This window comes from Chanos chanos, chromosome 10, assembly GCF_902362185.1.
Source record: "Chanos chanos chromosome 10, fChaCha1.1, whole genome shotgun sequence".
Classification (NCBI taxonomy): domain Eukaryota; kingdom Metazoa; phylum Chordata; class Actinopteri; order Gonorynchiformes; family Chanidae; genus Chanos; species Chanos chanos.
Window position 1 is genome coordinate 18919074 of NC_044504.1, and position 25165 is coordinate 18944238.

The 25165-nt window shown below is 37.5% G+C and overlaps 2 protein-coding genes across 4 annotated transcripts; one reads left to right on the forward strand and one right to left on the reverse strand.

Annotated features, from left to right (window-relative positions):
* Positions 1 to 7135: 7135 nt before the first annotated feature.
* tmem26a (transmembrane protein 26a) lies at positions 7136 to 15374 on the forward strand. Its single transcript, XM_030786768.1, has 6 exons — positions 7136 to 7597; positions 8311 to 8407; positions 9201 to 9281; positions 10382 to 10590; positions 11596 to 11675; positions 14082 to 15374. Exons 1-6 carry the CDS (start codon positions 7407 to 7409, stop codon positions 14375 to 14377), a joined length of 954 nt encoding a protein of 317 aa, XP_030642628.1. The 5' UTR covers positions 7136 to 7406; the 3' UTR covers positions 14378 to 15374.
* Positions 15375 to 19145: 3771 nt separating this feature from the next.
* cdk1 (cyclin dependent kinase 1) lies at positions 19146 to 21739 on the reverse strand. 3 transcript variants are annotated; one of them, XM_030786004.1, is made up of 7 exons: positions 21703 to 21739; positions 21364 to 21439; positions 20946 to 21072; positions 20332 to 20504; positions 19821 to 19880; positions 19463 to 19604; positions 19146 to 19259 (listed from the first exon to the last, which is right to left on the reverse strand). In XM_030786004.1, the coding sequence occupies exons 1-7, from the start codon at positions 21737 to 21739 to the stop codon at positions 19146 to 19148; spliced, it is 729 nt and encodes a 242-aa protein (XP_030641864.1). The 3 variants fall into 3 exon arrangements, with proteins under 3 accessions (XP_030641864.1, XP_030641861.1, XP_030641863.1); XM_030786001.1 differs by having other exon boundaries at positions 19821 to 19984; positions 20334 to 20504; positions 20946 to 21069; positions 21283 to 21439; XM_030786003.1 differs by having other exon boundaries at positions 20946 to 21069; positions 21283 to 21439.
* Between the last annotated feature and the right edge of the window lie 3426 nt (positions 21740 to 25165).

The following is a 25165-nucleotide window of genomic DNA, read 5'->3' on the forward strand; positions in this document are numbered from 1 at the left end:
CAGAACTGAATGAAGAACGCTCAGGTAAGTACTAACGCTTAGCAAACACATTGACTAGTGTAGACTTCGCGGTGAGCAAAGGAAACAGAGGGGTTTAAGTAAGGGAGAGTGACTGTGTGCATGTAAGTGACGACAGGTGCAGGTGATGAGTGAATAGACCGGTGATTAGAAAACCGGCGACGCTGATGGCCGAATGGCTGAAGTCGGCGGGGGAGGAGACGAGCTCGTTACAAGTATCCTAACTTTCAAAACTTTTCTGCAATGCTAGCACAAGTTAAATTATTATGAAACATATCTGGAGATACAGGATTTATTTTTTAAAAAGTGCTAGCTTTGATGAAACTATGTGCTTGTAGCCTTGATTGATATTGCAGTCAACTGATTTGGAATTCTCCTCTGTTTTACTTTGCAGGTCAAACCAATTCATAGATATCACAGTTAAGGAATATGCATGTTCAGCCAAAGCTGATCCTGGTTTGTAATATTTATCAGTGGTAGCCAGAATAACGGGCAACTTGAGTCCACAGCTTTGCTGAACATAACCCATGTCCCTATGGTGATCGTAATCTCTGAACGTTATCCATCATGGCTGTTTCCTTTATTTTAGCACTTACAAGTATGTTCAGCTCAGCCGCTCAGTCTCAGCTGTTAGCCAGTATGAACACAATGAGAGAGTGTAGGTAAGAGAAAAGCTAATGTCTAAATTTAGACTCCCTGACTCAAGTCCAGGTGGTTTAACATTTCAGATTTAATTATATTACACCTACACAGCAAACCTATTTCCCACTCAGAGCTTTCAGAATCTCAAAAAAGTCTTCTGAGATGTTGGCCTTGCCATGTAAGGATGAAAGAACACCTTCCTTATAATGACTCTTCAGTCAGTGACTGGACAAAAGTGTAAAGCAAGAATACCACTAATATGGATGATTAAGACACCCCCCCCCCCCAAACACACACACACATACGTGTACATACAGTATACAAACATTACAAAAGATGCTGACAACAGTTGTCCAACAAGCATACTATTTATACATAATCAGTTAGCTGCACTTGTTATTTAACTGTAATGAGTTAGGCATTGTAATATTTCTGTTTTTCGACCAAATATGACATTCCATTCAAAATCACACAAATAATCATACAAATTAGAGAGTCAGGACACAGCAAACACATATACTGTAAGAGAAGGAAACAGTTTGAAGGATCACACTGAAGACAAAGGTCCAGCTGGATGCGAGACAAAAAAAGTCCTGTGCAAAATTGATAAGTTGCTGCAGGCTGAGGATCAACAATAAACTATAAACCTACTGAACACAGTGGCCTTTAAACATAAATACTTGAAGGTGTTGTCAAGCTGAAACTTGTTACTTCCCGCAGGGAAGTCATGTGAGAGCCATATTTATACAAATCAGGTCTTTGAGAAACCTTCGTGTATAGAATGAGTGATGTTTTGTGCACACACTACAGTCATTACGGGTCAATATTACTTTACTGAAATACAACAAGACTGCACCTTATGATAAATAGCAATGTTTTGTCACAAGTGTCATGTTTTAAGTTTGTTTAGTGTTTACATTTCCTGTGAGAAAAGGCAGCTTAATGTATAAATTTGTTCACTCACAAAGATTGCTCTTGTCAATGTGCCATGCGACCACTCTCTTACAAAACTGAAGATTTTTTTACAGATCTGGAGTAAAATTCAGGTTTATAAATCAATGACTTAAATAATAATAACTGTGAGAACCAGAGGACAGCCAAGAGTTGGGTTCAGTTGCCAGGAGGTTTGAGGAACTCTTCCAGTTCTCCCTCAAAAACAAATGTTTGAGGAGTGGAGTGTAAGTTGATGTTGACAAGGAGATGCGTGTTTAAGAGTATCAGTACTAAACTTAATGAAACTGCTGTCCACTTCTAATGTGACATACTGGCCAATATCACGGTTTGGTGGTGATAAAAGCTTTTGTTTATTCATCTGAATTTTCTTTTTTTCTGAGTTGACTTGTAATGCAAGCCATGCTCTTAAAACAGTAACTTGCTTGTTCTAGAGATCTATTGATTGATGTAGTGTAAAAACAAAATTGCATTCAGCTCACTTAACAATACAAACAAATAATTCAATCTCATTTTTCCATTTCGTCATTCCAGAAGGTTGTTAAGAGTCTGGAAGGAAGATGAAGGGAAAGTTGAGAGAAGCATGTTTAGACTCTTTACACAAACAGTTCAAATTTGAATGTTTTATTAACTCTACTCTGTACTTTATATATATATGTGTGTGTGTGTGTGTGTGTGTGTGTGTGTGTGTGTGTGTGTGTGTTGCAGAGTTTATCAGTTACAGCTATGGTGTTAATTTGTGTTCTGATTACTCTGTGCCTTCAAAGGAGCATGGGCTGAGTTGAAAATCAGGCTCTTCCAGCTGCGGTCGCTAGTTTCGTTCTAAATTTTCACCTTCATCAGAGAAAGAAAAGAAAGGAAATCCAACCTTGCCTAAGGCTTCGTGAACTTTTGTGTTGGAAAAGCTAACAGAGAGAAGTCAGTTGAGCCATTTGATTTCAATTAAAGAGGCAAGAAAGGAAAACACAGAGGGATACAGTAACATGAACACAGAGAAGATATACGCCCTGTTACTTTAAAAACTACATATTCAATTGATTAACTGGCTATGACATGCCATCCAAACTGATAAAGCTGTCTGTGTTACAGCAGCAAAGTTGAAACAAAGTGGGAGAGCATGCAAAATTCACTATCAGTTATCGCTAGAGTACTAAAGAAAGATATGAACTATACAGTAACAGGTGTGTCAAAATTAAATCAAATATAAAATGGATGCAGTGGTTTCAGTATTTGTTGTTAGTATATAACGGACTATCTCTGGGTCCACAGATTAACGAGTCCAATCGCCCTATGACCCCACTCAAAATCCACTTAGAATAAACTATAAATACAAAAATCCAGTCCTGATTGTCCAGTGTCCTGATCCTTTTGCTCTCAACCCTTAATTGCTGATTTCTAGTTCAGTAACATGAAAATCAGCAGGAATCTGTCCCTTTAGGACTCCATGGGTATGGACAGAGAGCTAAAGTTTACTATATAGTAGAAAAAGACTCCGCAAGCAGATTATAATAATCTGAACTTAAAGGTCCCAGAAGAAACCGCCCAGCCGAGCATCACTCACGTCTTTCATCTGCCCTTTAAGAATGGTTATTATATCTAAGACATTTGTTGACATGCTCATTCAGAAATACATGTATGCTGACTCACTACTCAAAGTCTAAAAAAGAGGATGTTAAAATGATATTATTGAATAATACAGTGGTGTTTGTATGTAATTCCATATAATTTAAACTTCTTAGGGTAGGGTAGGGAAAATCACATCTCTCTGTAATCCTTCATGCTTTGCAGCAGCGGGCGGAGAGTGGCCATCATGTGTTTCCCATTTGACTCTAATATTTTCCTGCAAATTTCCCCCACGTGTGAGCACAGCTCAAAATGGTCCTGGTAGAAATGCAAGATTAAGACTCAACACCACACATGTGCTGGAACCTCTAAATGACCTTTTATTTCAATTAGTTTGTTTTAAGAGCACGGACATGTGATCCATTAATTCTGTCGCTAACAAGTCAACTCCCTTTGAATGCATGCTTTGTACATCATAATTATAGGATCTCAGTACTCGTCCTGTCTCTTTCAAAGCCCTTTACATTGAGTGTTTGAAATAATCATATACTGTTGTAAGAGCGTGGTGGAATTTCAACCACACCCCCAGGAGTCAGATTTATACTTGCAAAAAACTTGAATGGATCGTGCTGATGGCATCCATAAGCCGCTGGCTTTAGGGTAACTTATACAATACGCACGTACACATTACACAACATTCTTTGGAAAAGTGGAGCGGATGTTATTATTGTAATATCGTCCTTCTAGCGGAAAGAGAGTCATCTTGAAATAGCATAAGTAATGTACCTCAAACTGAGAAGTCAGGAGACCTTATACATAAACTTCTCCTCAAGACTGTCTGCCTCTGAGGAAAATTACACGGGTTAAATAATGCAGGCAATTTGCGCACGCACCCGTGGGAACATGTAATGCCGTAGTCACCATGCTGAAAAAGACGTGTGTCATACCGGAACTCAAACATCTGCGAAACGTTAACAGAAGGGGTAGAGGCTTTTTTGAGAAGCCAAATGTGGTAAATCAAAGTTGTTTTTGGAAGAAGTCATTATTAACGCTGTTTAATCGAGTGGGTTTTTTTTTTCGAAATATTCTGAGACTCTAAATATGGTGTTAAAATAAGAAGAAAATATGGAAATTATAGGGTTGTCACTTCCCTGTTTATGAAAAGCTCAAGATGAAATTAAATAGCCCTTTTTCCAAAAATCCAGACTGACAAACCAGTCAATGGTCACTACATAGTACCTCATTTTATTCAGTAATGTTTGTACTAAACAGTAATAAGGGTTTGTAACAAAAATAATTTGAAGCCCAGGGTTTTATCATAATCAAAACAGCAGAGAGATGTTTAACTCTACTATTAACTATAGATCAACTTTCGTCAATCTATGGAACTTTAGGTCACCAGTAATTCCATTCCTCTCAACAAATAGCGGAGTTATTTACCATAGAAATAAATTCACACTAAACCATAGAACAGATATAGCCATCACACTACTTGACTCGAGTCGCTTGCTCCCATTGTCATAAAGTAATCATTACGGCCATCTGCTGGATCATAACAGCAATGCATTGAATCACAGTCTACCTCACCTAATTTTCAAATATAAATGTACATTTCAACACTGACACTTCAACATGAGTTGAGATCTCTTAAAAATAATCTCTCTCTCCATCTAGATTTAACTTTGAAGATATATTTATTCTTTCTTTAGCAAACAGTTTAAGGTTTTGATACACTACTGAACTAAAGAAGAGCAAAACTGTTTTAGCAGACAGCAGAGTTAATAAAAAAATATAAGAGAGAGAGAGAGGGGGAGAGGGAGACCTAATCAGTTTTAAAGCATAGGCAATATGCCTTGCTATACATTGCTAAACATGCAAGGATTAAATCAGCCACATACAAATTTGTGATTCACTAAGATACAATTTACAAAATAAAAATTAATATTTATTTTTCTAGATATTTCTTGCTCATGTAACAATACCATGCATAAAGTCTTATTATATATACTTTTCAACCGTTTTAGTGAGACACTGAAATGTGTCTGTAAAAGTTCTTGGGATTATAATGTGTGGTACATCACCACATTCTGAGGACTGTATTTAACTCAGTTGAAGATGAGCTATGATCATTACACATGTGGTAAGTGGCATTCATGTTGCTCCCCAGATGAATTTAGGCTATAATTATGGCTGTACTTTCACATTTTAAAAGAAGTCTTAAAACTTCGAACAAAGACAGGAAAAGCTTGCGTAGTCTCCATGGTCACAGGTCTTCCTCTGAAAATCCAATTTCCAGCTTCCTTTCTGTTGAAAAGAGGGGGAAAAAACAATCATAAAGTTTTTTTTCTTTACTGTTTGATTTTTATCTTTATATCATTTCTGTTTAACCTCATCATGTGTAGTTGAAAGGGAATGAAAGTTGATGGAAGTGAATAATATGCTTGAGAAGTACATGATGCAAATTTGATAGGCCAAACTCCTTCCGGATCTCAAAAGATCTCTTCCTGTCTCATGCTTTTGCCTTGTTTTTTTCTGTCTTGCTTTAAACTGACTTTGACCTTTGACTTGAATTTTCAGCTCTCCAAACAGCTCTGGACTAAATTAACTTTGTTTGCTATATGAAAATTCATTAGAATCACTGACTTCTATTAAGGTTTTTTAAAAGTAATATTTACACATACTTTCACCAAAAGCCCAGTTTAATAGCTACAGCTGCTATGATTTGGGTAGTAGGTCATTTCTGTGAAGCGTTATTGTCTTCGGCCTTGTCGGTGCCACAAGGCTTGATAATCAGACACCCCACATAATCAGACACTGCCTCATCAAATGAATTTCTTTCCTTTCATTTCATTTTCTTTTCTTTTCTTTTCTTTTCTTTTCTTTTCTTTTCTTTTCTTTTCTTTTCTTTTCTTTATTTTACGAGTATATGTTGTTCTAAAATAGAGTTTTTAATAACTGCAATTTTTCTATTTTGCTGTAAAGACTATTAACCATTTCTTCTAAAAATATCAGTGAGATACAGTCTAAAACACTTTGGAGAGCGGCACCACATTTGCTTGCCTTCAGTCAAGCTTTCCTTTTTGCGCTCAGTAACAGGCCCAGTATTAAGAACTAACCCATTGTTCTTTTGTAGAGACTCGCTGACAGAATTACAGTGGATTGCGCTGGGAACCACATCAGCTTGTCTACAAATGCTAAAAGCTCTCTAACAATAGCCTGGGCCTGCTGAGTGTAGAGGGCCCTTTACATTACCAGGTCAGGCAGCAGAAACTGTATGTAGCCTCATTCTGTTAGCCATTTAAAGTGCAGAACAGTAATTATTATGGACATCTCTGGGTTGTTTTTTTTTTGTTGTTGTTGTTGTTGTTGTTTTTTGTACACCCCCTCCTCCACAACCCCTCATTTTCCAAAGGTTCTAAATATGGACTGTGTCTTGACCTGTAAAATAATTCCAATATGTTTGTGTTTCTTGAAACATTTAAACTTTAATGGCATGGTTTTTAATTAGAGTCACATTCCTAGTGTCAGTCTTAAATGGGGTGAGAGATATTTTTCCATTGCTGTGGACTGTATTCTGAATTTCGAATACCATTGATGGTGCGTTCACTAATATGAGACATCTGTGAAGAGTGGGCTACAGACCCATTGGGCTCTGGCCTGCTAAAAACAGCAGCAGCCATTGTCAAGGCCAAACAAGCGAAGAATGGATTGTTTATATTAAACGGAATGGTTAAAATACGAATAATTTGAAATGACGTCTATTGTCTGATGGATAGTGATCTTTTTGGCAACGTGGATACTGGGTTGTGCATATTTGGTGCAAAATATGTAGAGAGAAACAAAATGTGGATGCTGCCCTCTGCCGGTCCTCATAATAATTGCCATGAAAGTTTCACAAGCCTAGTTGTGTCGCACGGGGCGGATTTGGTTTGGGGTTTTTAACATTGTGAGTAATCTGATTCATGCACAATCAGCATCAAAGCAGCATATATGACGTTTGTGTAACTTTAGACGTTAAGTTTTTTGAGACAGACCAACTCCAGTTTCAGTTATCTAGAAAAAGCAGATAGGCTACTCCTGCAGTACCCGGAGATGGAGGACTTCTGAATTAATCAACTTTTACTGACGTAGAGGTATCGCCGAGTGGGAGGAATGTTTTAAGAACTGTAATAGCGAGACGTTCCAGCCCTTAATTGAGCGCTGACTACCGATATTGCTTAACAAATGTCAAAATGCCTTTAGTGAAATTCGTTTGTGCTATAATTACGAGATCGTTATTCATTCTCGTTTCCCTAATCGGCGTATGGAGAGTGACCTGGGTGAAAAATGACAACGTGTACTGGTTACTTACTATCCTCTATATTCCACTGATCATTGAAATGATAATTACATTGAAGAGAAGAAAAGGAAAAGATTATAAGTGGTAAGTGGCTCGTACAGGGGGAAAAGATTTGATATACGTTTTCCTGTCGTGATCGACCTGCTCGTTATAGTGAAATTCTTACATACTTTGTTCTGCATGCATGGGTAGATAATGTGAGAATTTAAGAATGCCAATTGCAATGTTTGAACAATGAAACCTTTACAGATATTTACTGTTAAATACTGAGCAGCAGTTCCTGAAATATATTAAGTCTATATGTTTGACTGCAGAATTTCAATTAAAAATCCTTCGAACATTCTTATCGAGAATGATGCCTTGTCCCCTCCCCCCCATCCCGTGAGTTCGCATCCCTCTCGCTCCATTGTTGCGCCTGAGAGAAAATTTTCTGGAGGGGGACTCTAAACAGGATGTCACGGGGTCGACTCTGAGTCTCCACATATGCTGGGAACTCATATCTCTTATGTAGTTTATCCTTAAATAATTAATGAACACTGAGCTGTGGTAATGGGTATCTCAAAGGAAAATGCATGTATACTTATAGAGCATATAAAATATGTAAATCTTTATTATTAAGGATTAGGAAGTCTGTGGGAAAAATAGACCCTGACTGAGTGTGCACATAAGCTTTTAAACATATAACTCTTACTGAGTTGCAGATGGAGGAGGCTTCAGGTATGATTGTATTGTTGTGTTAAGTGTTTTGTATAGTTCATGGTTTTGTCAACACAACTCTTCTGTTTTCTCTTCCTTAGGTTCTCTCCTGCTATCTTACTCTTCCTCATCAGCATTATCCCGTCCATTTGGATTCTGGAGTTACATCATCAAGCGAACAAGTCCAGTGATCTACAGGTAGTCCGATCAAATATATTCCTCTGTGCCTGGAGGGTCTGTTGCATTGGGTCTCTAGACTCTTGCAGGGGCTAATCCAGGTCACTTACAACCAGTTGTCAGAGGTCCTTCATGTAACCTATCTGAATCAAGCGAGTCCATATTAGACTAGATCTAAATACATGCAGTTCCATATTTCTTTTGCACTTACAGTAGTTCACCAGCACAGGCACCAGTACTTTACTGTTTATTTGCTTGTAATGAAAATGTACACACTGTAATGACTGATGCATTACAGCGGTTTTATCAGGACATCCTAGATCCTGCAGGCCGGGTTTGCCATATCCTTTTGTTATGAGGGCCATATTTAAACCCAAATGTGGTAAAAAAAAAAAAAAAAAAAAGAAGTATGTACTTCACATATCAACATACGGACTCAAGGGGACGTAAAATTAAGGATACAACACAGAATGGATACTGCCATGGGATGTACCCAAGAGTCTTTGGGACCATTCACCAATATGTTTTTATTATGATTTCCACATAAAATGATTTTGATTTCCTTTTAACAAAACAGAAAAAGAGAAATTTTCTGAACTTTGTTATAACTGAAAAGAACAAATACTGAGTTGGTGCTGAGGTGATTTAGGTGCAACTATAATTTTGCATGAAGAGTGTTGTTTATCAGGATCAAATGAATTACCTGTTGAATTTTTAAAGGAAGTGTCCTATAAAGTCACCTTAAGTGTATACTTTTTGAGACTTATTTATTCAGTGGCTCTTCTTTGGTGTTTTTCTCTTTTTGTCATTTCAGTGTAGAAATCTGGACTCCTGGGACAGTGTTAAAAGCATGGTCTCATCATTCAATGGTACTTTAGGGAACCAAACATTACAGGTTAGCACAGTTCTAGTACATAAACTATACTCTTGTGTATGTAACATATCTCCATGTTTGTGAGCACACTGAGATTTTCTTGAGATACTTTAATATTTCATTGAAACTGCAGTGTATTTGAGAAGGCCATTTGTCCAGAGATTGCAGACAAACTTCTCACGTACTGTCATACCAATTTGACAAACAGTGTAAAGTTTAACCAAACAAGCCAAAGGTAACATTTCAAATCCACCCCCCCGCCAAATCAGAGTGGGAAGCATATTGTTATAGCTACTGTACTGCCAAAGAAGCTGAGCTTCCAGGCACTATAACCATGTGTTCTGTATTCAGACATATTAGACAACACAATGTTTTTGCACTCTTTTCTATTTTTATGAATTTCTGCTTGCTATAACTGTTTTTACTGTTTCAAATCTCTTTTTTAAAACTGTTTTTATTCTTTTCAGGTTCTATTTACTGATGAAAATCCCATGTTTTCACACTTTAAGCAGCCTCTTTCTGTTACCTAATCCTCATTTTCCTCTCTTCTGAGTCTTGACCTACAGATTGTTTAGACTAACAGTTGAGTGAGTTCTACATCCTCTTCCTAAGTTCAGGGCCAGGGTCAAGGCAAATATTTTTCTGTGTAACTGACGTATTGGCACTACAATACATTTCAAACTGAAAGACCTCAACCATGTAGTTAATAGAATGTTCTATGTTTTGTCTCTTTAATCCAGCAGCATCATGTCACAATATCGTATTCTTGCATGTACTCCTATGTGTTTATTTGTTTAATCGTTGTTGAATTTGTTGCTCCTTTTCTTCAAGCCTTTTGGCTAGAGACCATAGCTTACACAGCAGAGTAATGTGGTTTAAAAATGAATCCATGTCATCCTTTTGCGGGGGAGGAGTGGGGGGGGGGTTTCCATCCCAAACCTTGAGAATCTTCTTTCCGTGAGAAAAGTGAAGAGGGTGACTGAGTGGGACTTCTGTGTACATATGTGTGTGTGTCTGTGTGTCTGTATGTGTGTGTGTCTGTGTGTGTAAGAGCAACAAAGAGTGACGGAGAGACTGTTTATTCAAACTTCCTTTGTGACCCTCATGTGGGTGTATTTCAGGGTCTGCAGAAGATGCTCACCTCTGTTTGTTCAAACAACTGGATTCTGGCCCTCCATCAGGTACTTCTCATCCTCCTGATCCTTGGCAAGTGGCTTCTCCCTCTGGGAGGTGGTGTTACACGTGACGAACTGTCACAGTTGCTGCTTATCTTTGTTGGCACGGCTGCAGACATTCTGGAATTCACCAGTGAGACGCTGTCTGATGTTAAGTGAGTTTTTCCTTCCTGTGAGAATGAAGTCTTAAGTAACACTGGAAATAGGCTTCCTTCATGTAAATGTAAAAATCTGCAGTGGTTAATACGTTTACTTTAGTCTTAATCACAATAAGAAAAAATGTTGGAAATGTTCTGTCATTTTTAAGATGGTTGACAGGTATTATTTATTTTGTACATGAGTCTCTTTACTTTCACTCACAAGTGCAACTTGATAAACCTGGTAGCCTTTGACTAGCAGTGTTAATTTCGTCGACGAAAACTGATAAACTGTTCGTGATGAAAATGAGATGATAACTAAATAAAAATGCACCTTTGAAAATAAAAAAACTGTGACAAAATATATTACCATTTTCACTGATGAATAATAACGAGATGATAACGTCACAGATAGACAAATGGACAAGCAATTTTAGGCCTATATTTTTTCATCCAGTTACGTGCATACACTCAAATTGCTTGCTTATGATTGGTTGATACATACCAATATGCCCCCTCCTATGGAAATCAAATGTTAAACATTTTAACTAAGGTTAACTTGGAAACTGAAATCATGGCTCCTCTCGGTGGAAGGAAAAGAATGGATTTGTGGATACATTTTAGCTATAATACAACTGAAAATAACACGTACTGCTAACAATGTGGGTGCAAAATCAGTGGGAAAAATACCACAAACCTCATTTGACTAAAAATTGACTAAAACTTGTATAGTTTTCGTAGACTAAAACTAGACTAAAACTAATAATGATCAAATGACTAAAATAGGACAAAAACGAATATGTGTTTCAGTCAAAAGACTAAATCTAAGACTAAATCAAAATCACCTGCCAAAATCAATACTGTTGACTGATTACTAGTTCACCCAGAACGGACACATGTTTGATCTCTGATGGCATCTGGAAAACAATATGTGCTTACATGAGCCTTGATTTTGTTTTGCTGATCTGAATTTGTTTCTTTTATAAGCATGTCTGATGTCATGTGTGTATATGTGTGTTACAGGGACAACAGTCCACAGCTGGTATACATAATACTGGCAGTCTGGACATGGAGTATGTTACAGTTTCCTCTACACCTGGCAGGTAAATCACAATGTCATTTCGTTATAAAGCTATCATTACACTCAGTCAAAATTGCATTAACCTCAAATAGCTATCGTTAAATGGTGTTGGTCCTGTACATTTACAATATGTTTGAATAGCAAATTCACCAGAATTTAGTTAATCAAGCATGAGTTTATATAATGAGAAACAGCGTGTTTATGTAATTGACACTGGTGACTATTGACTATATACACATTTTCTGTGTGAATATAAATTAACACCTGCTAGAATAAAAACAAATTTGAAAACAATGTGAAACAGTTCCCTCTTATAAATAATTCTAACACAGCAGAATGCAAAATAGGACTCAAAATAACTCTGAAATGAGCCCTTTGCAACTCCAGGAAATGCCGTACTGGAAAGCAAATTGTTGTGTGACAGGAAGTGTTAAAAAACCTCTTTAAATGGTATTTTGCATGGTAGTGAACTTCTCTGCATGGTACCTTTTACTGGACTCTACTGGACACATCTCAGCTCCTGAAAATTTCATAGTATAACTTTGCTTTTACCGTGGGCAAATAGGCTGTTATAAAATAACATTTACAAAGCTCTGAGACATATTAAAAAAAGCCTGCTCAAATCACAGTTTGTGTATCAGAGCCAACATTCAGAAAAGGGGATTTTTTTACATGTTTATGAGTGTTGATGACTAAAAGTATCATTTGGTCAGAGTATGCACTAGTGTCCTTTAGAATAATTTCACAGATGGTTTCAGGGAAAGTTTTACTGGAACTGATGTCTGCTTTAGTATTTAATTTCAGAACTGACTCAGTATGAATCACTAGGGAAGCAGGGAGCTTTCTGTCTGTCTCGCTCTCTCTTTCTCTCTCTCTCTCTCTCCCTCTCTTTCTCTCTCTCTCAAGCATCATGTTGGTTGGGTGTTGTAGTTTTTTATTCTCAGAGGGGGATTCTAAAGTAGAGTTGAGAAAGAGTTCCAGGTTTCAGATTTCATACTACAGTTTTGAGAGAAACAGCATATGTTACACAACATTCCCAATGGTTTCTATTCTCAAGATATCCTAACTGGTCAAAAAAAAAAAAGACAAACAACATCTTGTTGTTTTGTAAGTTGAAATGGGATCTAAGAGACAGCTGCAGTCTAGCCCATCAAATTTGAACTGTGGGAAGCAGTCCTCTATCTAACTCAAACCATGGGTCTTTAAAGTGCAAGCCAGATAAAACGAGGAGAATAGGGAGGATAGAAAGTGACAGTAAGTTCAGTACAGTATGAATCCTTTTATTTTAGAATTGCATACTACACCAAAGGCCAAACTTATGAAATATAGACATGGATAACTGTACTTATTGTAAGTATGGTTATTAATGTTTTTAACATTCTAGGATATATACATATACATATACATATACATATACATACATACATACATACATACACACACACACACACACACACACACACACACACACACACACACACACACACATATATATATATATATATGCAGAATGTCCTTGATTAGAAGCCTTAATGAGAGTGTTAACCTGACCACACCCTGCAGAGGTCCTTGTGTGTATTGCTGATATCAGACAGGAAGACCATAAACATTTAGTTTGAGGTGCTCTGTCAAACAGGACAAATGTTTACAGTTTTATGTTGAGATGCATTTTGATGAAATACTGCTGTTGTTGGTGTTGCTGTTTTTTTTACCATGTGGCCTAAAATTAATGATGAAAAAACTTAGTTGATTTCTTTTATTTCTCAGTAAGTCTCTTTTCAAATTAATAAAAGACCTCAATTTCTCTCATAAATAAGATATTGATTTCTTCCACAAAAGTAGGAAATGGGTATCTTTTATTTGTTTTCTATCGACTCTTGAAGTACTCCACTATATTTAAGTGGCCGTTAAACCATGTCCATATCAAATCCATATGTATGAATAGGGCACAACGTTCTGTTTTTTGTTTAAAGATTTTGTTTAACTTCCTTTTAAGGCAAAAATAATTCAACCAAACAGGAAGGTCTAGGCATGTGGATTGACTCAAGTCACTTTGTTTCTGGATTAGTGTGAATGAGTCTCCAGCCCTATCCATTTTCTTTCCAAATAAAAAGCTCATGTCTAATTATGTCCAGAGGTTTAGTTTAGATGTCTCAGTAATGTTTAGAAGGCTCATTTCAAAAATCATAAGTTGTCACGCTTAAAGGCTTTGGTAATATTTGTTTTGATAAAAACTGAAATTACATCAGCATTAGCTATACTGCTTAGTGTTTTTGATACTTTCAGAGTTAGTGTACCCTCAGTGTCAATAATCTCGTGTTTATGTGACCATCCATTAGGCAGTCATGTCTACATTATCGTGTTGAATGTGTGAATTTTGTTTGCAGTGTGCATGCCGATGTTCATGCATGTATTTATCACTTTGTAGTGGTTACCTCAAGACCTGTGGAGTCCATTGAGCTGGGTGGGTCCTGCAACCAAGATAACACACTTCTGTCAAGACACAGCACAGACATCTGGAACATAGTGGAGAGCCTCTTTATCCAGGATGGGCCGTTCCTTGTCGTGCGTCTCACTGTGATGACGTACTTTGAGGTGTTCCATCAAATGCTGGTGTTCTTTGCCATCAAGAATTTCATGGTGGTTGTTCTAAACCTGTACCGATTATTTGTCATCTGCCAAGATTATAGACCTCCTGCTTCCTCCTCGACTCCTTCTTCGTGAAAGGAGGGGTATGAAAAGAATGAGAAATGAGATATGATAACCCCCTGGCATCTGCCAGGTATTCTTTCATTTGCAATGACCCACCAGCAATCCATTCCTGAAAATCCACAAAGAAGGGTGTGGTGGCAGAATAGCTTTTCTGGTCCTTCTGCTGCTCTCAATCTCTCATGTAACAATATTTAAAAAAAAAAAACTGTGAGGTTGCTGAAAACGTCATTGCTTCAGTGAATAACCACTGAACAAGTCACAGTGGGTTTGCCTCATGCAGCACCTTCTCCATGTTATTAATGAGTGAAAGGTGTTGATGTTGCTTTTTCATTCAATCAAAGGTGGAGACAGAAGTGGCACAGTCAGAGTTTGAACGAATCAAGCTACCTTTCTCTCTTACTTCCTTTCTTTCTGTCCCTCTCCAAAAACTGAAGAATTTCTGTCATCGTTTTGTCAGAATGGACCTGGACCTATTCGTCAAGAATTTACCAAAATTATGGAAATAATTCAGTTTAATCCAATAAAACGGAAAACCAAAATAAATAAATTTTTTAGTCCAATACAAGAAACCAAAAGCAAAATAAAACTTGGCTTATTTTTTTTTTTTGCTTCAGAGTCCTTGAGAATGACTTCTTTGCAACTTGTTTGTATTTCATCACATAAAATAACCAATTATCTTTCAGTGTCTTCAAATCCAATGTTTACTAACACTTTATGACCTAATACTTATGCTTATCCTTCAGAATGATAACTCATCATCTTAATACGTTCTCCATAAATCTCCATAATCATTGACCAACTGGGTTATCAACAACTGTAAGGGCTAACTACGTGATGTCTAACAGTTTACTTGTTTGTAGAGGCTAACAACTTGTCTAAATTTTATGAAGACGCTCTGTAATGCTCATATGGCATTCTGTATGGGAAGTGTTACCTGGTGTTGTCTTTTTTAATGAATACTCTAAACAACTGATTGAAAAATTTTAAACACTTTGTCTTCATTACAAAGTTCATGTGGTTTTACGTCTTTTTCATTCTAACACTGATTTCATTTTGTATTGTTATATTGATCAGCGTGGTGAGATTCATAGAAAGTCAAAGAAAAACTTTGTCTCGAAGGTCATAAAATGCAAGACAGTTGTTTTTGTAGACATAAAATTAACAGTATCATTGCCAGAAGGAAGAGCAGATTTTTTTCATTTGCAGAATAAAAATGTTTAAATAATCTGTTTTAGTGTTATACATTATTTTACTGGTGGCATAATTTCTGTCTCTCTCCCTCTGTCCCTTCTTTATCTCACTTCAGTGATAGTTAAAGCCCATCTGCTTATCATTATACTACAGGACCAGGCACACACACCCACACCCGCACGCATACACACACACACACACACACAGTTCTTTCAGTCAAGGACACACTCTGTTCCCTTCCATACCAGTGACAATGAGCAGACACTATAGATTATGTTGCTGCTTTACACTTCACAGTTTGGTCATTTTATATATTTTATATCATTTTATATACAGTTATTTAGATTCACAAAGTTGTAAATAGTTATATACATTTATACTACTCACAAAATGCATCTCCTCAAATTTCCACACAGTGTGTATTTTTCTATACCTATATCTATATCTATATCTATATCTATATAACTATATCTGTATCTCTTATCTTACATTTCAGTTCACTGCAAAGGTAATTTAGGCAGCTATTGTTGATGTCTATATCTCTGGATAACAGTAAACAGTAACACTGTGCTCTCTGTGGGGCGGCTGGATTGAAACAAACAGGGGTTGGCTATTCCTGACCTCAGCTCATCTAACCATATTTAACCTAGTTTGACGCAATCATCAAACTCTCAATGAACACAAACAGGGGGAAGGAAACTGTGAACCTCCCTGAGGGCTTTTATACTCTTCGAACTTGGATTAAATGGTTTATTTATAGTGCCTGAAAGATGTACACAGGAAATACAGTTATTTTAGAAAAGTGCTATTCAAGGGAATTCCATATGTATTTCCTTTAAATAAATGCTTTTTAGACAGCTCAGCAATTTATATGCTTTACTCTGTATTAAGCAGGAAACATGCAGACAAATCAAGCTGAGAGTTTTTAACAGTAAAGCCACACCAACCACCCACTGTTTTATTATGGCCAATTATATATGAATCACTCATTTTCAGATTTGGACTCACATTTTACATGACGTCAGACAGTGAACTGTCATTTATCAATAACTGGCTTGTCTCTTACAAGAACACTGTGCTCATGTGTTTTGCCATAATGAATATTTATTACTCATGAATCTGTGGGATGGCTTTTCTGCATGTGGCCTTTTCTTCACATCATTATGTCATCCTTTTACAGAGCTTTGAAAAACTTCTGCAATAAAAGGCCCAGAAATTGAAATGGTTTTAAGAGTGCACGTGTCATTTATCACCAGCTGTAATGGTAGATCTGAATAAATGTGATTGGACTGTGTGTAAAAACAGCCCCCTAAGGCCCTGGGGTTAAGCCTTCATCGCTGCCTTTTACAAACACAGGAAGTTGGGCTATTTGCCAAGGAGGGAACAACAATAATTACACAACATATGTCTGCCAAATACCTTTAGGATCTGTGGTTGTGATTTGTATGGAGTTTATCTTTTAATGCCGCACAGGTTGCATTCCAAGGGGAAAGACATGAGAAATTAAAACAGGAAACCTGGGTTGTTTGAACTTTGAGATGCTAACTTATCCTGCTCACTGAGCATAAACACAACAGTATGCGAGACATAAACTGCATAGATCATGATTACAAAAATTAGCCTTACGTGTCACATTTAGTCTCCAACATTAAATATTTCAGCCATTTTTGACTTATGAACCTTTCCAGTTTTCTGACCAGAGAATATCTGGTGCAGCCTCACAAAGCTAACAGAATGGGTGAAAGTGTGTAAAAAAAAAATATGAAAGAAGTAATTCACTTCATGACCTGTCAAGTCCAGTTGCTTTTTGCTCTCGTTTTATGACAAGTGCAAAGCAAGAGACGTTTAATCTCCCCTGTCCTTGGGCAGCAGTAAAGGAATTTGCATGACAAAAAGACTACATTTGGAGAGGGCAGACGGTTTGTCTTGAACCTTGGACATTTAGCTTTTGACAGAAGTTTTTGTTTCCCCCCCTTATCTTTGTTTTTACTGTTTCATTTGTTTACCCTTAATCTGTGTTGAACATTTATGTAATGGATGTTACTTTTAACTTTTACTGAGCTTTTCACTGTGTAAACTTACAGACAGAAAAAGAGCACTATCTGTTTAATTCTCTAACATAAGACAGAGAAAAACGATTTCATCTGTTGCCTCTGTAGTATGGTAATGTGAAACGCTTTTTTTTTTTTTTTTACTTGTCTCCAGTGTGTTCTGTTTATGTAGAGCTACAGTGTCTTGGAGTCTCATTCCAGCCTACTTTCTGGTTTATTGTCTCTTTATCGAAACAGTCTCCATTAAAGGGCTAACAGAAAAAAGCTCATATGCAAGTATGAGTGTATGTTGACAGATCTATCCAGATAACACAGGTAAGAGCGTATGTTGACAGATCTAATCGAATCTAGTTCTAGGAGGCTGACAGAGCAGCACATTTTATTTATTTATTTTTTTAAATCAATACAGCAGATCAATGTCCATCTGATGTGCTGAATGATGTGGAGCACTTGCTGAAATCATGCAGATTTGTGTGGGGGTTTTTTAACTGGGGTGATGTAGACTGGCCTTTAGAGACCACCTACTGGTCAAATGGAGTCAGGTTATTTTAAAAGACAACTTCTTAAAACACAAAAGACAGCATTCACAAATCAGTTTACAATCAGTTAGACGCAAGCAGGTCAAACCTTTCATGTCCAAATATAACTGCTCCTTTGCCACTAGGTGAGGTGTATAGTAAAATAAACGCTACAAAACTTGGCATATTTCTTTTAAAATATCACAGTACTTGCAAAAAAGGAGCAAACAGTTCTTAATCTTTCTTTTCTCAACAGCATTTAAAACTACCATGTGCCAGCGATGGTATCCAAAATACAAAGATCTAATTAACTACTGAAGTTCATATATCACAACACAAGGGTAATTTTACCTTTGACATTTGGACCGCATGAGAAATGTTTTACATTTTCTGAACAATTCTTCAATCTTTCACCATGTCAATACACAACCTTTGTAGGGTGAACAATAGTTTTACAGCTTAAGGACCACTGGTAAAAGGTGCTTTTTTCCTCACTTCCTTCGAGAATGTATGAGAACTGCATCAGCAAGAAAAGCCTTTTTGTTTTACCCATTTAACTGTTGAAAACAATCATTTATTTACCAGTGTTCAGCCTATTTTAGGCTGTTAAGGAAAATGACAACCGTGCAAGATATTAGCAAACACTGAGGTAAAGGTCATTATGAGCCCACGAATTAAAAAAAAAAAAAAAAAGTGAATGAATTATACTATTCACACCACTCCAAACAGATATTTAGGATCCCAAAAAGTGCACTTTATTGACAATATGCTGGTTGCCTCTTGTGAGGTTCAACTGTAAGTACAAACTATTTTTAGGTCCAAAAAACATAGAAAACATATTTACAGAAAGGTGTTTCATATATCATACAAAATATGAGCTTAGAAATATACAAAAGACAAACATAGAAAAGCTTCAGAAGAAAACAAACAAACAGACAAACAAAAGACACTGCTCATTATTGCTGTATTATTAGAACCACTCTGATTGCGTTAAGTGAGGTTTATGTCATTTGTCAGTGTTTAGATCTTGAGGTTGCTGGCTGGTAAGGTGCTTTTATCTAGGTCATCAAAGTAAGGATGGGTCATGGCCTGACGAGCTGAAATCCTCTTGGGTGGGTCATAGATCAGCATTTTCTAACAGACAGAGAATTAGAGAGAGAGAGAGAGAGAGAGAGAGAGAGAGAGAGAAAACAAAGTCACATTTTACCACCAAGGATTCACCACCTTTCTCAGTGATTAACTCAACATTTTTTTAGGTTCTATAAATGAAGTAGTGACAAATTAGCTACATTTATAGTAGAAAATCTGTGTCAATCAACAGACTGAGAGAATCTCACCCCCAGCAAGTCAATGCCATTTTTGTCCAGATTTTTCACCATTGTTGACAGGTTGCCTGACTTCCATTTAGGGAATGTGTTCTTATAATCAGGCAGCGACTCCACATCAGGCCAGACATCATTGTTTGGTGTACCCAGAGTCCTACAGGACGCACACATACATTTGTTTTATAACCAGTCAATAAAAAACATCAATCATTATTAGCTTCCCTGCTATAGGTGATTCCGTATAACTTGAGTAGTTAAGCAACATCACTGCACGGATTGCTGAGAAAACACCCGATATGAAATCAGTGCAGGAAAATCAAAGAAAGCTAATTATAATGGATCAGTGCCTGGAAGACACACAACACTGCACCTGAATATCCGGAAGAGCTGATCAATCTCGGAGTCGCCGTGGAAGAGCGGCTTCTTGGTGGCAAGTTCAGCAAAGATGGTTCCAATACTCCACATATCCACTGGAGTAGAGTAACGAGAAGCTCCCAACAGAACCTCTGGAGCTCTGTACCACAGAGTCACCACCTGCACATATGAAGGAACAAAAAACAAAATCACAAAACTTTCAATTTCACTCTCACACATTCATTGAGCTATTCACCAGTCACTTATGTACTTTGTTGACATACATGTCAGAAGACATTTATAACTCTTATATTTAATGTAAGAGAGTGAGGCAATAAACTTATTACAGTCATACAGGTGAAGCATTTACTCCACTTAAAAATCAATTAGCTCCTGAACAACTTTGGAGGAAAATGTTTGCTAAAGACAACACTTCATTTCCATGGAACTCTGTGTGTGTGAAATATGATGGGCTGTCACATATATGACAATATCACTTTTCTGTACCATAATGTCTTTGGGCTCCTACCTCATGTGTATAGACCCTGACTGGAACGCCAAAAGCCCGGGCGAGCCCAAAGTCTGCCAGTTTGATCACGCCTTTGTTGTCAATCAGGAGGTTCTGCGGCTTCAGGTCCCGATGGAGAACTCTCCTACAGTGGCAGAACAGGATTCCCTCCAGGATCTGGTATAGATAACTCTACAAAGAAATGAGACAGACCAGAAGGAGGAGAGACATTCTAATTAATCTCATGTAATGTGCATTTAAAAATCATTAAAAAAAAAATCAAAACAAAACTGTAGAGGCAGACCTCTACTGATAAATGTAACTGTGGGTGATTAATGTAACTGTGTAACTGAGGTGTGAAGAAAATACAACTACATGAAAAGTGAAATTGAAAACTATTGGGTTCTAAAAAGCAGGAACAAAGAGATTAATTGATCATGATAGTGAAATCTCTTTGACTAGGCAAAAACAGCAGATGAGAATGAACACTAGCCCTGATTATTGTACTTAATAGACCCTAGACCGTAAGAAAGGGTATCACACTGGACACCAGAAAGGCAACACCTTAACTAACAGACACCCCACATCTCAAATAACACTGAAAATGATACTGCTCTGTCTACACACACACACCTTTACAAGCATAGGATCCATGTACTGGCCAGAGGGAATGGAGTCCAGGTATTTCTTTAGGTCCATAGAGAGAAATTCAAAAACCAGGTAAAGCTTGGACTCCTGCATCAACACATCTAGAAGACTAAGGGAGAGACAGACAAAACAAAACAAACCAGAGTAGGAGGAAGAGAAGATGGGGGGGAAAAAAAAGAAAAAACAAAAACAAAGGATGAGACACTTATCCACAACTCTTGTTCTAGTCCTAACAAAATTAACAGAGGCTGGATGCTTAAACTGAAGAACTCATAGACGACCCAGAGAGAGAGAGAAAGGTCTCACACAAATGGTCTCTTACCGTACAACATTGGGGTGCTGCAGCTCCTTGAGGAGGGAGATCTCACGGACAGCAGTGCTAGGCACTCCCTCTTCTTCACTCTCGAGGCGAATCTTCTTCATGGCGACCACCTGACCTGTGGATTTATGCCTACCTTTGTACACCACCCCATATGTACCTGAAAGGATGAGAGGGCAAGAACTGAAGACGTCCACAAACATGTCATGAAATTATGTGCTCAGCACATACCCACATGTCAAATTAATGACATTATACAGTCATTAGATGTTTACATTCTCAAATATTAGCATTTTCTGGTTTAAGAGAAACTGGAAAAAATGAGCGCTGAACAAACACGCGAATTTGGCCTTAATGGCGCAACATGAGGGACTGATAAATGGCTTGTAACATGGAAAATGGTTTTAGAGAAAATTCTGTTACCTTCTCCGATTTTCTCTATCTTCAAGTAGTCTTCCATTTTCAAGGTTCTTCTGGGCGTAAAAGAAACACATTATATGGAGAAATCGATGGCTTCAGTTTCAGTAATTATAGATTACAAGGATGTACTCTACTGAAGGTCATGACATTTTTTAAGCAGCTAGCGAACATGAAACTTTTTTACAACAAGCTAGCTGACGCTGACTATATGATAGTCACAGTTGGTACAAAGATAGAAATATTCGGAGCCATTTTTAGATCAAATGAAGAGTGTTTCCCCGCGATTATAGATCCGACGTAAAATTAACTCACTGAGAAGTCAGTCTGAACAAAGCATGGGTACAGTTTTAAGTTATTGAGTACAGGGGTTGTTGGTTGATTAGCTAATCTGTCAAGTCACCTCAGAACCAAGCTTAACGTTAGCTAACTGAGCAAGTTAGCTTTGCTAGCTAAGCAACATTTCACTGTAAGGTATACCACAGACATTGACATCGAATAAATGTCAATATTTACATGTACAACGTAAGATAAACAAGCTTATCTCAATGCATTTAATATAAAAGGTGCTAAAATGTATTTAACTCAGAACGATTGCACGGTGTGAAAATCGACCGAGTAAAACTTAACCCGCTGTACTCCTCAGTTCGGCATCTTATTTCCGAATTAACAATGCTATCGCTTAACGTTAATGATATCTAATAAATGCAATCTTCAACATGTAATATATTCAAACTTTCAATACTCACATTTTACTGCAAAAATATTTTCAATTTCGATGGACGTTTAACTTTTTTCGGGACTCGTTGCGATGTTGATGGTATGGAGTGTGCTGCCCCGTACGATTTCCTTGGTTCAAACTAGCCGCGCTGACGCCATTCAAAAATATCCAATCACGTCGATTAGAGATGTTCAAAAGAGCCAATGAGCAAAAGGGCGTTTTGGAGCGGGAGATGCCTTTTAAAAAGCGGCAGTGTCGGGAAAAAAATTGCACCTCCCTGCTTACTAGGTATGCAAGGCAGCTTGCCGTTGTAGGATTTAAAGGAGCAACATCAGTTTGTCAGTATGTTTTTGCCGTGAATAGGTCTATCTGTTAGGTAAGATCAGTAGGCAAGGATATGGTCTGAGTGAAGGGGTTAACGATACCTGAACGTTTAATTTAAGCTGTTTTTACGACTTTCCCCCTCATTTACATACTAATAACCTCGCCGTGTCAGTTGGTTTAAACATAGTAATTATTAATTATACAGTTTATATGGTTGATTGGTGTCTGACGCAATTTTGGTGGAAGTCTTTTTTATTGTTAGTATCACAAGGCAATATCATATTAAACGGAATGTCACGTTAGCCCACATGTACGGTTTTGAAAAAGTTGTCTCCTCTACCAACGCTGGGTGTCACTATTAGTGTTAGCAGAATTTCATTACAAACATCACGCCCTTTATGAACGCAAGGGGTCACTGTGGTAGTAGGATAATTTCGTTGTAGAACTCCAGCTGGTGGAGGAACCGAAATTCCCACAATGAAAAGTGCAACGACACAAATGCAGCAAATACCGCCAGTGTATTTAGTAGAATATAACCATGACACAGACGACAAGGTCCCGCGTTTATGTATGTTGGGGAATCTTATATCATAACAGTCTCAAGTGTATTAATTGTCATCATAAATATGACCTTCAGCTGTTCACGCATGTTTATTCTGTTTGTTCCTTGACTGCTTCATTGTTCTTTATGCTTCTGTTATCTTCCTTAATGTTGTGATGGCTCTCTCCAAGTTGATCTGTCATGTGTTGTCCGTGAAACAACGGGATATCCCATTCTGTTTCTTGGTAGGTTCTGCCTTATCTCAGTATAACTGCGCTAGCTCAGGCTGGGTGTTTTTCACTCACCATGCTGATCACACACTGGTTACCAACTCACAACGGTAGATCTTCAGCAAAAACACTGTTAAGGACTTGCTTCACTGCCATGGCAGAGACAGCTAGGGTTAAAAGAGGTGTAGCCTAATAAAAGAGATTAACCAGGGCAACATTGTCGGACAGATTAGCCTACTGTCATGCTCACACCCAAATGCTCTGATATCTCACTACAGCTAGATGGAGACATTAAACTGGTTAATGTTCACAACAGCTGTTGTCTTCTTCACTGTCCTATTTCAAAGAGTTAGGGAACTGAGATTTAAAACAAAAATTCCTGAACATTAATGAGGATTTTAAATTAAACTTTAAACTTGATTTCATTACTGAGATTTTCAAAGTATTTATCAAATAATTAACTAGTTGGTCTGGAAGCCTGCTTACCCCGTGATTATGTACAATACCAGACAGACAGGATCCATGCAAATAGCATGTCTGACACGCAGAGAGTGTTCAGCCTCAGTCTTGTAACACATTTCCATGTAAAAGGAAAAGAAAAAGTTGAAAAAATCTCCCAGCTCTTCATACATTGCAAGAACTAAAATGAAGGAATAAAACTGATTGATGGCTAAGTCAGTAGAGCATAAACACATTTTACAATTACCATAAAATGAATAAGACAAAGAGGGGATCAAATCTCTATCTAAAGCATGTGCCACAGTGGAACTGTTTTTAATTAAAGAGGTGATTACAGTTCCCTGTTTATAATGAGCTTTCCTATTTAAAATGCATAGTTAAAATGCAGGATTAATGAGGTCTTAGTGGCTGAGCAGGTGAGAAGTTCTTATGAAGGGACAACAAACAGGAAGAGTTTGTTTGGTGATTGGAGGACCAAGTGGCAAGTTACCTCTTGACAGTTTGACCTTTAGACATAATAAAATGTATCCTGTCATTTTTTTAGGCAATGTTAAAATCTGATTCAAAATAGTTCTGTTATGCCTACATATGTTTAAGTGTGTTTATTTTACATATGGTTTATATTATATCTGGTCTTTTACTTTTCATTTATTAGTTTGATTAAGCAGACTAATAATTTGATTTTTCAAATATTTTTTGTAAATTTAACATAGGTCTGAGCATAACATCTGAGAAAATGATCCACAGGAGCTGTGTGATGTGTTTCCTCAGGGTGTTATGAGTGTGCCTTATGTTAATGGTGACATTTTCATGCCTTGACATGCTGACTAATGATTAGCAGATATTCCCACACTAGGATGAGTCTGTGGGCAAGAATGTCTTCAATCTCTCTCTCTCTCTCTCTCTCTCTCTCTCTCTCTCTTTCCCTATCTTTCTCTCTCTCTCTCTCTCTCTCTCTCTCTCTCTCTCTCTCTCTATCTTTCTCTCTATCTCTCAGGCCATTTTTCACGCCAGCTGTCTGAGGTTTGCTCACAATTGAACACCACATATCGTGGGAGGCAAGTTCCTTGGGGACAAAGGAACAGTAGACAGGAAAGGAGAGAGAGGGGTAATAGGCAAGTGCTTAAGTCCATTCTGAGGATTGACATGGGGAGGTATGTGGTCTGTGTGTGTGTGTGTACAGTGAGATGTTGT

Coding starts and splice junctions, on each gene's coding strand:
- tmem26a (XM_030786768.1), top strand. CDS start 7,407: ATGCCTTTAGTGAAATTCGTTTGTGCTATAATTACGAGATCGTTATTC. Junction 8,408..9,200: donor ACAAGTCCAGTGATCTACAG/GTAGTCCGATCA, acceptor TTGTCATTTCAG/TGTAGAAATCTGGACTCCTG. Junction 10,591..11,595: donor GAGACGCTGTCTGATGTTAA/GTGAGTTTTTCC, acceptor TGTGTGTTACAG/GGACAACAGTCCACAGCTGG.
- cdk1 (XM_030786001.1), bottom strand. CDS start 21,739: ATGGAAGACTACTTGAAGATAGAGAAAATCGGAGAAG. Junction 21,440..21,702: donor GATAGAGAAAATCGGAGAAG/GTAACAGAATTT, acceptor TCATCCTTTCAG/GTACATATGGGGTGGTGTAC. Junction 19,985..20,333: donor TCAGGGTCTATACACATGAG/GTAGGAGCCCAA, acceptor TCATATGTGCAG/GTGGTGACTCTGTGGTACAG.